Source organism: Sparus aurata, chromosome 4 (assembly GCF_900880675.1).
Source record: "Sparus aurata chromosome 4, fSpaAur1.1, whole genome shotgun sequence".
Lineage (NCBI taxonomy): Eukaryota > Metazoa > Chordata > Actinopteri > Spariformes > Sparidae > Sparus > Sparus aurata.
Genome location: NC_044190.1, coordinates 10009885 through 10022125, shown reverse-complemented (window position 1 = coordinate 10022125; position 12241 = coordinate 10009885). Strand labels below are relative to the sequence as shown.

The following is a 12241-nucleotide window of genomic DNA, read 5'->3' as shown; positions in this document are numbered from 1 at the left end:
CCCTCTACAGCGGGGCCCAATTATTACACACACACTTTTAAAACAAAGAACATTACATTACTGTAAAACTGAGAGATAGTGAGAGAATGACAGCCCGAGAGGAGTCATTCTGGTAAATGTGTGCGACTTCAATGCTCGACAGGCTGGAAGAGATCAAAATGTTGCGACAATCACCAAACTGCTCTTGAACCACCGAAGGCTTGTATAACAGCCACAGAATTCATAAAAAAGAGTGCAGACACTTAACAGTTTATCATTGCAATTAAATCTGCTTGTAGGTTATAGTTAATTTTTGAACACCTCTTACACTCATTCTTTATTATGCAAATTATTCTTAATAGGTGGAAAAGGGCACCAACACTGCCAGAATAAGGGTTTATTAGCAGTGTAAGGAGCTTTGGCTTACTTATTAAAGGGGCAGTCAGGTTACTGTCCGCCAGGCTGCAAAGGCATTAAAGGTTCATACAACCAGTTGTCAAAGTGAGATTATGTTTTTATAAAAAAAAAAAAAAAAACTACAAACGTAAAGATGAATTCATAAGTGATTTAAGTCACCTTTTGCTTAGTTCAGTACACTAAGTTGTTTCTACTTGGTCTGATATGAGCAGAAGCTCATGGTGGCTAATGGTCCGCTAATGTCAGATAGATGTTGTCTCATGGCTAACATTACTGAGGCATTACTGCATGTAAAATTTGGCCAAATATATGGAACTTATACTGAAAATATAGAGTCACTAACAGAGGTAGCCCTTCCCAAGTTAGCTCGGCTTGCTGTGCAGCTACTGCTCATATCAGCCGACTCTGCCTACAGCCCGGCCCACCGGGAGAGTGTTGGTCTTTTTTAGTACTAGACTGTCACCTTTTGAGGTACAGTGTAGCTTGAGGCTAGCTTGTTAGCTTGGTAACTACAGTAGATTTCTCCGTAACACAATACATGGATGTCTTTGACACGTGGCCAAAACTTTTATTATAATCCAAACTATAAATTTGGATTATAAAACTCCATAATCAATAATAATTCATCAAATCAATGTTATTCTTTGTAACCCAGAGCCCACGGTCCGGATGCCATGATCCTGGTGGACGGCCAGCCACTGCAGTCCAATGGAGAGCTGGGCCTATCCCAGATGCTGCACATCGCCACCCAGATTGCCTCGGGCATGGTCTACCTGTCCTCCCAGCACTTTGTCCACAGAGATTTGGCAACCCGTAACTGTCTGGTGGGTAACGGCCTGCTAGTCAAGATTGGAGACTTCGGCATGTCCAGGGACATCTACAGCAGTGACTACTACAGGGTAAGACTTCACCTTATTTATACTTGTCCTTCGCCATCAAAGTACTGAGAGCTGGAGAGGTTTCAGAGTTCACACTGTCAATCAATGCCACATTTCAAATGTGTCTTCCATCGTCACCTTGGCTCAATAACAAAACTCAATAACACAATCCACTTTTTGGTCCTTTAAAGTAGCTGCTGGCCATCACCATGCCTGCTTTCTGTACTATTTAATGTGAAGCAACTATGGCGCAAGCATGAGTGGATTCCACCTGACTGAAAAAGTAATTTTAGCTGTGGATGTTCACAATACTTTTGACTTTGTTTATAATTGGGTCCGAAACAGCTCTGAACACATCCTCCTGGGCTGCTAACAAAAAACATATTTCAAAGGGGTGAAGACTGCTCCGCTCTCCTGGGTCATTTTTTGTTTATATGTTTTTGTTTCCATCTTTCTTTCCGAAAGGAGAGTTAAAAGCTCTCCCTCCCCAGTGCAGCCCCAGGCCCAACACCAGCCCTCGTACATTCATACTGTACGAGGAGGGGAAGGTTGAGCGGTGCGATAGAAGATGAGCCTGCTCAGCCCCCAGCCCGACGCTTCAAGGCTTGTTTATATAGCTTCCAATTCATGTCCTCTCTACTGTTTAACACGATTAGCAACTCTGAACGCAGCAAACCAGGCGGCAACTGCTGGGCTGAAAAATTTAGTATTTTTGCTGGATAAATAAGTGGAAACTATGGAGCGATGGCTGCAACAGATCTGGATTCCTTAAGCAGCCTGGTCTTGTGAAATGACTTTAGGTGCACCTGATCCTGTTTTCCCAGCGTGACAGCTGGGCCGGTTCGGACTTTGCTAGGGGCAACGCCAGCAGTTATGAAGTACTTGCCTGCTGGGTGAGCAGCTCTGCACACATAAAATCATTTGTAAGGAAATTTGAGCGAGATGTCTTTAGTGTTTGGTACATGGCTCCTGTATGCACACCATCTGTGTGGTGTGTGTATTATTAAAATCTGAATATTTTGTGTGGGTTGTTAAAGAATTATGGAAGGATTCCGTGTGTGTGTGTGTGCATGTGCGTGTATTGTTCAGTGCAGGCTGTGGATATGTTTGAGTGTGTGTCAGCAGAACTAATCTTACTAACTGGCAGTGAGGACGTTTCAGTAGAAACAGAAAATCAGTCATGCATAATTCTGTAAAAAGATGTGTGATTACAGCAGACCAGTGGTGTCTGAGCGACGTACAAGTTATCAACAACATGAACATATGTACCTTCATGTTATGTCAATAAAGCCTGTTTGGCAGCTATATTGAGTTATCCGGTGCAATTTGTAAAACCATTTTGAATTACAGAAAATCAAAGTCCTTTCCAGTGCTCTGTGACTTAATGGCATGTTCTGAAATATGATATTCAAAGCTTATTGAGGGTGCAGCTTACCGGGTATATAAATACTCCACTTAGGTCTTGAATACTCATTATAAGCTCTTTGTAGAGGAGAATAATTGGGTGTTTGGACACTGGCAGCTTCATGTAGGCCAGTTAAATGGTTACCATGGCAGACCTCATGCCATTTATTTTGCATTTTTGTATTTTGCAAATACTGCAGCATCCAGTCTCCCTGTTACAGTAATAGGAGTATGCATGCACATTATTTGTGTGTGTTGTTCCCATTTAAAAGGTGCTATTGATAATATTCAGTCACAGCATGAGGCATTTCTTCTCCCCCTTCTATTTTATTAACATTATAACACGGCTGTTGTTTAAATCATCTGCCTCCTGGCTGCACTAGCTTACTTACCTAGCGACCAAACATTAACTTTGTTAATCCCATTTAGTTTACATTAGGGGCTTTTGCTACAGTAGTCTGTGCTGGCAACATACATTAGAATTTAGCAATTTTTCAATTTTATCAACACAAACTGGCAACTACCAAGACTGTTGATCAGTGACAAAATGCCACATGATATGATGTTATACTATTGGCTGACCTACCCTGGAAGAAGCTAGAGCTGAATTTTTCTCATTTTGGACCTGACAAATATTATAAAATGATTAAAGGGACAGGAGCTAAAGCAGAGCGTATCAGACAGAGAGGCAGTACAACGCTGCTGCACTGTACAGTATAAGAAATGTGCTTTTGAGCACTAAAGTATGTAAACCTTTTCCAGCAGTAAACCAAAAAGAAAATTATGAAACTGACAATTTGCATAATACGCCTCCTTTAACTTCTGCCAAGAGAAAGCTTGTTTAGAAGCCATATTTTTAGATAGCAGCTTATTCTTGGAATGTTTTGACATTCTTCTACCTCCTTAAATATGTGTCTAACTACTTGAATTATTTTCGGTTTTTATGGGAATAAACACTTATAATTCTATTTGTCATATAGTATATGTAATTAAAGCTGAAAAAACCGAGAGACAAAGAGAACAGCCAAATACACAGAAACATTAGCAGACAGATATATTTAATTTTATGCATTTTGTAGTATGTATGTTTGTGAAGCACACCAAGAATGTCAGCTAGCATCACACTTGAGTGTAGACAGTTAAATAACAAGCACCCCTACTGTCATCCACTTGGACTGTGGGTGCACTGGGCAGCACCCACTTTATGTGTTTATGTGAACAGTGGGAGCTCAGGTGGACAAGTAGAGGACAAAACTGAGCGTGTTTTCTTGTTGTGGCCCAAATAACAGCTCATCTAATTGTCTCTGAAGACTAAGTCACAGCTGATTTAGCAGGCAGATACTGCTCAGCCGAAAGATTAAATGGTTCAGCTGATTGTTCTTGCCCGCACGATTATAGGCCTATTACATAGGTGCTGTGAGGTAACTGTTCCGTCAAAAGACAGCCAGAGTGTAACTGCAAGAGGGTCAGTAGATATAAGACCTAATGGGTGAACAAGGAGCTGCAAGTATAGTCTAGATGGAGTATGAGGGTGATGTGGGGTAAAAGCACTAACCAAGGCTTCAAGCCAGGACTGCAGTGCCCAACATAGGCAATGATCATAAAGCCTGTGAGGGATCATGTCCTTGAAACTACTCTGGAGGCTCTTGCTGGCTGGTCAGAGTAGACAGGGGGTGGACCTGTGAGCGATAAGGTGGACCTCTCATCCCATTACACTCCTCAGTGACAGGTGAAAAGAGGCGTCCGGTCACTCCATATGTATCTAGGTACACTCTGCCTCAGCTAACAGGGGAGTTAGCGGTGAAAAGAGCCGCAGTGTCAGGGGAACTGGCCAGTCCAAATGGGATAAAAGGGGAAAAATGCAGCAAGAGTCTTTGTAGAAGTGTGCCCAAAAGTCACTCCAAATTGCTTTATTTACTCACTAGAACAGGTTCTTGTGCGTCTGACAACCAGAAAATAAATTCTCTGATTAAAAACTAACCACACACATGTGAAGACGATAATTAATATCCCTCGCAGCAACGGTGTATGGAGCGAAATGAGCCAGTCTGAGGGAACTTTTCAGTCAAATGTTGGTTCCTCCTATCAAACTCAGTGGTGAATTTATTGGGGAAATTTTAGCAAGTTGAATAATTTATTGAATAATTTAGTGATTCAGCACACAAACACACACACACTGCAGTGAGGGGTGGAAAGTAACTCTTGCAAATCTGTTGGATTAGGTAGCAACCAGAGAAAGAGTTTGTAAAAAAGACCAGCGTCAGTTCAGATCCAGGGTGCTATATGTAGATCTGTGTGTGTGGCATGCCTTGTGTGAAGCTGCTGTTTGGTGCGTTGTGATAGCATCACCACCCGCCTACACAGACGAATATTGACAGAGCCCACAGATAAGGAGCTCCTAACAGTATTGGACACTTTCCCTGTGTTGAGTGATTATAAATAGCAGCGCCCTGCCAAGAACACAATCCTCCCATCGCTGACTAGTCGTATTGACGCGTGTTGCCCTCTGGGACTCCCGAGACACTTTGCAGCAGGAGGGAACAACTTCTAGAAAGAGATGAATATTGTCCTAAATCACATCCATCTGTCATATCCTCCTGCTCCGCCTGCACTGAATACGCTTTTGTGTTGTTTCAAAAGAGACAGCTGCAAAACCTGCAAAGGCCGACAGCAGCACCGGTGCCGCTATGTAGGTGTTTTATACGGCTGCCTCACAATATATCAGGTAATGTTTTTTCTGAGTTCAGAGAGTCAAGCACTGAATTATGCATGTTTATGTAGGTATAAATGACAGTGAATGCTCAAAGGGGCCTCTGCATTAAAGGTGCAAGTAGGGAGACGGGCTGAAAAGCTGCTTTTTATCAGACATGTTAAGGAACAGCGTCTAAAGGACGGATGGAGGAGCTCATGCAGAGACTCTGTCAGTCTGCAGGTCTCACAGTGATGACAGGTTTCTTCATATTGGATGTATTCTTTAATACAGAACAAAGTTATGAGTCAAATACGCAGGGCAGTTAATTTGTCCCTTGACAGCTAATTCCTCTCGTAACACCCAGTGACTAGGGTTGTAACAGTACAGAGGTCCAAGTTTTGTAGGAGTTGCATTTCAGTACAAGTTTGACGTATAAGACTAAGTTTCTTTAATCTATTTTCCACAGATAGTGTCAGTTTGTTCCACCTAATTCTACCTCAAGTTATCTGATTACGGGCAGCTTCCTCTGGAGTCACAAAGGACTTTTTACTCCTTTTTTTCCAGCAGTAACCTCCTGTAAACACACCCCTCATGTGTAGAATTAGTGGAGTTGCCCTTTAAGCAGTAAACAATGAACTTACAAACATGACAGGGCTGATAAAAAAACAAAAGCCTTTCACATCTCGAGGCTGATTATGAACAACAGGGATAAGTTGTAGCACATCTGGGCGATGCCATCTAACATGCGTCAGCACGTTTCCGCTCACACACCATGAAGCTGCCGACAACGCAGACACACTGTCCTCGTCCGACACACCGCTCGCTATCCACAGCAGTGGCGTAGTTCGCTGGGAACCTGACATTTTGCTGAGACAGCTGATTTGATTTGAAAGTCGGTGTCTTGTTTTTTGGGTCGTTAACTTCTTCTGCTTTTGATGTTAAATGGCAGTTGGCATCAGCTTTTTAGTGCCACCTACTGGATTGGAGTGTAGATCTGTTAGACACTTAACATGTGATGTCCGTACAACAACAGCATTGTACTTGGTTTTGTTTAATCATTAATCCTAGAAAGCTGCTCTCTGATTTGTGACAGTAATTCATTGTCTTTATTGAAATTTGTGTTAAAGGTGCGATAGAATTGGTCACCTGTCAAAATTGTTGCTCAAAACAACTAGGGAGTAGCCAATCAACAGAATAACTAAGGAATTCTAACTTTAGCTGTTGTTAGCTGGTTAGCCCAGTTAGCTGTGCAGCTAGCAGTCCAGACTTGGAGGTCGGACAATCATGGAAGTGTTGGTGTTTACAGCGCCAGCACAGTAGCTTTGGACGGGGTTGTCAGGGGCACAGTACACAAACATCATAACATCAACATTTTTTAACTAATTTCTTGCATATTGCACCTTTAAAATTTAGATTCCTGGTGGCATGGAAAAAAAAAAAGTTCTGGCTTTCTGACATTTGCAGGTAGACTGCAATCGTAGATGCCGGCTCACCTAGAAAAGGAGAGAAATGGCTTCAAACAGCTCATTAAAGCCAAATTATGAACTGTGACATATAGCTTCCTGTCAGGGGAGAAGATGTAGAGGCTTCCAGTTTCTACTTTTTTTGGTAGAGTATTAAAAATTCCTCAGACTTTCCTCCAGAGGCTTGCTTGCAGTGTGAGTGTTTTCATTTAGCAGTTGCAGGGTTTTGTTCTTCGTTGTGCAACGCTGTCTGAATGTAAAGAAGGACGGTGTTGCAAAAACAGAAAGCACTGGTCCGGCTAAAGTTACTGAGCTGCAAGAAAGCAACAACAATGGATGTCTTGCCCTTAACATTTAAGCAGGAAAGAAAAAAACAAAGTTTTAAGGCCAGAATGCATTGCATTTGTGAAGAGTGGACTAATGACTATCAAACACTGTAACATTGTTGGAGTCTAATGACTCAGTTTCAAGGACTTGGTGTTCTTTGTGACTCTGCCAGGAAGCCTCTGCCTACCTGCACTGCTTTTCTTTGAAGAAAAATGGTCCCCAGGTTTCTACTGTTTCAAGGATCAAACAGACACTCCTCTGCTGCATTATTTATCAAGCACAAGCTCCTCAAACCTGTATGCAGCTCGGTGCTAATGAGTACACAGGCCATATTTATTACTGCTGGATGAAGGGATAAAAAACTGTTCAGCCTCTCCCCTTGGGTCTTGTTTTTCCTTTTTTTCTAGTCCAGCGCTCCTGTCTGACATGATCTGAGAAATTAGGGACATGCTACTGTTGACGTAAGAGGAAGTCTGGCTTTGGATGCCCCAAGAAATGCACTTTATTTCATTCTTTTGAGCTTGTTCAATACTTTGGGGAATATGTTTTGGGGCTTTCTTAGGGGGAGTTGAGAAGGTTGATACCACTGTTGTGTATGTTTGGTTAATTTGAAGCTAACACCAGCAGCTTTGCTTAGCGTAGCATGAAGAAAAATTGTACATATCACAACATTAAGTAACATTTTATTTGTTGTTTGTTCAATCCATATAAAAACCAAAAAGTAAAGTCTTCAGGTTGCAGTTTACTGAGTTATGTGCCAGGCTGTTTTCCTTGGACTGGAACATTCACTTCCAGGCGTCTAGTTTTCACCATGACGTTGCCGTGGAGCCAGCAGGAAAAACCTGGTCAACAATATTTTGTTGAACATGTTTATTCTGTCTTCAAAGCTATTACAATGTTTTACTCCAATATTAAAGTAGTAAATACAGTAAGTTCTATATAGTGATGACACTATTGGTCAGGTTGATTGGTTGGTAAACGATTTAGCTCAAGACTGAAGTATCTCATCAGCTCTTAGATGTATCCTACTAACTACATTTTCTTTACTATCTGTAAGATAGTTGAATTACCAAAGTGTCAGTATTTAATGAGTTGGGAGTGAGACCCAAAAATCAACTTCCACACAAATTGGACCTACATACATTCATGTTCCTGTTAGAAGTGATTGTGATGCCGTGACTTTTCCTTTAGCTTCATTTTAATAAGGTCAAGGTCAAAGTCTCTGTTTTGTCGGATAACAATTAGCTAAATGAATGACATTACCATCAGCCTAAGCTGTACTTTTCTACTGTGTTTTGTGCTAATTCGCAAATATTAGCATGCTAACATGCAAAACTACGATGTTGAACATGGTAAACATTAATCTTGTGAAATAACAGCATCTTAGCATCATTATTGCAAGGATTTTATCATACTGACATTTTATCTCATAGCTGTGCCTCAGGACTGCCTCACAGCCTCGCATGGCTGTAGACTCATGGTCTTGTTATTTATTTATAGCCAAACACATCCCATGTAGAAGACTCTCCAGTGCATACTCTTCCAGAAGACGTGATTTAGCAGCGTAATAGAGCTGTACTACTAATAATTTTATATTCAGAGTGCAGTTACAAAGCCAGCAGCAGCACAGAGGAGCTAACCATCTCCACTTTTGTATCACTCAAGTTGGTTTGGGGAGCTGAACAGCGGAAATGTGCATGTAAAATTGCATGATAGCAACATTGTGGTGTGTGTTAGCGCGTGTGTGTTTTGAAAAACCTTCAGAAACTTTCACCACCTAGCCGCCAGAGTAGATACCACTTTATCTCCACTTGGCAGCAGCACAGCAGGTAGGAACCTAATGGACATCATAGCCTCTAAAAGTGAACTTGTGTTCACTGCTGTTTGAGCTGGGAGAGCAAAGATAGCAGCGTGGCTACAGCAGGCAGAGAGAGTGTCTAGATGGTTATCGGGGCCCTTTAAGATGTCTGGGGCCTCCCAGGGCTCCCTGCAGGCCGTGGAGCGCCCATCGAAGAGCCCAACTGGGCCAGTAATCTATCCCCCTGCCATGCTGCTGTGCTCTCCACGCCGTTAATCCAATCACTCCCCTGCCACGGTGGGACAGGCAGAGCACTAATCCAGTTTACACAGCAACAAAAAAAAGCCCCAGACTCATTCCTCACTCCCCGCGGAGCATTGCCAGCTTCTCGATGTGACATTGAGTGAGAAAGATGAGGATAATTACAGGGGCAATTATTTTATTTTTATTATGTGTTCAGCCTTTTTTTTCCCTTCTTCCCCCCATGTTCCAAGCTAATTGCCATGGCCTTGTCACAAAAACCCAAGGTGATAGCATGCAATCATTTGGGAAGCAGAGAGTCAGCCAGTTTTAATGCCCCTCGCCACAGCAGCAGCGGTTGAATCATTAGTATGCATCTGATGAGGTTTAGCCTTGTGTGCAATGGGCTGGGTGGACCTCAGATAAGTCATTTAGACTAACAGGAACTTAATTAATTTTGTTTAATCTTTATAAAGCTCCACAGGGGGACAGATTGGTACACAGCCCCTCGCCGATCCTTTCACCTCACTTCCAGCCCACCTATCTTGGCTCGGCCCAGAGGTTTTACACAACAGGGGCGACTGGTCTCCGCATCAATATTGGCTTAATGTTGTGTACAATGCTAAAATGTGGCATGTCTAATGAGACCAGGTGGGGTGTAAGTCACTGTTCATTTGGTCATTAGCTTGCAGTGGAACCCTGGCAAATGAGGTTTAGGGTTCAGTGCCGGGGAAAACTACTGCTGAGCCTTTTTGTCGGCACAAAATTCACCCTGGATCCATCAATAAATAATGTGTGTTCAAGATGTAGGGAAAGGACACTTTGGTTGGAGAACCTCTGAAGCGTGTGTTTACTTTAATAACTGGTTTTGTCTGAGGAAAAACACAGATAGCTTCCGATTGTCTTTCAGGGGCTGCTGGGTCATACTTGTTTAGTCTGGGACTCAGCCAGAGAGGGAGTTTGGCAGGGAAGAGTTCAAAAAATTAGGAGCTAAAGGATGTTTCTGTCTTTGAGATTCTGCTAATACCTTACATGCCCTTGGGCAAGTTCTAGAGAAGCCTGACTGTGACTGGAGGATCCGGCAGAAAGGACACAAAAGTGTTCTCTCCTTGCTTTACATCTGAGATGCAGTTGAGCAGAGCAGTTACCCCCTGGTGGGATTAGTAGAAGACTGTGGTTGTACTGGACAGCTCTGAGGTGTAAATGTGTGTAAATGTATTAATGTGAAGCAGGATGCTGCTGAAAAATGAGTGTATGCTCGGCAAAGCCTCTATGGACTTTAGGATAAATGTAAAAATAAAAAATAAAAAATCAAACACAGTTGGCTGAGGAGTAAAAAGATCCAACTCCATTTGCGATAAACAATCACCATAATCCGTGAAGTTCACTTACCGTGTTGCTGTATTATGTACGGACTATTTCTTTAGCTCCACCTACATCTATGCGCTTGTTCAAAGAGAGGAAAGAGTTAAAGAATGACTAAAGTATTAAATGATTTGTTTCAATAGACATTTTTCAGTGAGGGAGGAATGGAGGCGAAATGATGCCCTGCTTTTGTTTTGCTGAAACGCCGCGAAGACCGAGAGGCGGGCAGTGTGGAGGTTAATGTAGTGTGATTTTTCATTCAAAGTCAGCATATATAGGTGTAGCTGTGGAAAACAGACTCTAATGGTCTTGTTGACCCCCAGGCCACGTCTCCAGATATCAATTTGTGTTAAATGTACAGACAGCATATAGCCTTGTGTGCAGTAAATGAGCTACACCACACACCAGTTATCGACTTCTTCCAGACGCTGAAAACAAGGTGTTAGACTGAGAAGCTCCAAGGTTTAAGATGGCATAAATACTTACTAGTAGCCTTAGTATAGCAACCTTACTGTAGATGGGGGATCTTCTCACTCTTCTTGAGAGATGATGGTGTTACATCTAGGACGTCTGCTTGGTTGAAGTAGTAACAAGCCTCATTCACCATTTATGATGCACTCCATCAAGGCACTATCTTGTTGTACAATAACACCGACTGTAACAGTTATTTAAAGCTCTTCTTCATTTGAGAGTACACTCTACTTTAGGTTTGGTTGCCTCCTGCAGCCTCCCGGGGTGGTCGCATCAGCTGCCCCCGAAGTAAGAGTACATATCAGGATAAGATTTCTATAAATGTTTTAACATCCCTGAGTCTGTTGCTTCAAAACAACATCATTAGGGGACATGAGTTGTTTTGAAATGTTGGCTGACTGTAGAAAAAATAGAGAAGAGCCATGAAGTCAGCTGCTAACATTAGCAAGCATAAGGTACAGGTCATACCAGACCACACCCCCTGAATGTGTTCTCCATTGAGCCAAGGTGCATTTTACCAAACGTATTTTTGCTATGTGAAGATTCACATTCACTAAGTTGGAAACATGTTGCACCATGTAAACTACACTAATCGACCAACCCATTAAAACCCTGTTTTCCGTATGTTGAGAGTGGGACCTCCATGGATCAGAGTAGATGCTTGATCAGATTGTGATCTAGCTAATGTTAGCTTGCTTACAACCCTTTTTGCTACATTGAAAAGTTATTGTGTTGCTGAAGTGGGACTATTTTAAATTACAATTCCTACATTTTAAACAAAATCAACAGATAAAAGTTGGCCAGGTTAATAATCCAATATGTCTCATTCAGGCTGAGCTAGAGGAACTCTCACCAAAACAAGAATTAATAAATGAAACCAAGCCAAACCTACATTTAGAAAGATGTTGGCACTTAAAGGCACAATAGGTAACCATTTCATGTTAAAATGTCTAAAAACTACCACACCTTTGTTGGGTATTTTCCAATCTAATTTCCCTTTAGGGATTAAAAAATGTATGTATCTATCTATCTTAAAATGTGTACATACAGTATAATTAACTCTCATGTTAAAGTTTTGAATGAGAGACCCCCAGCAGAATAAAGTTTACTGAAGGTTTATGTTTGCATATGTCTTAGTTATGCAGCAGTTTGTGATGCTGAACTGACTTTCTGTGAACACTATCGATTGTGTTTAGCAAAGAAATTA

General features: G+C 41.9%; 1 protein-coding gene across 4 annotated transcripts in view; it reads left to right on the top strand.

Moving 5' to 3' along the window:
* The window catches only part of ntrk3b (neurotrophic tyrosine kinase, receptor, type 3b), a 189345-nt gene that overhangs the window by 164800 nt on the left and 12304 nt on the right, over positions 1-12241 (top strand). For all 4 annotated transcript variants that reach the window (XM_030414473.1, XM_030414472.1, XM_030414471.1 and 1 more), the window contains one exon: positions 1052-1295. In XM_030414473.1, coding sequence (XP_030270333.1) covers positions 1052-1295 — 244 coding nt within the window. The remainder of the gene's footprint in view (positions 1-1051; positions 1296-12241) is intronic.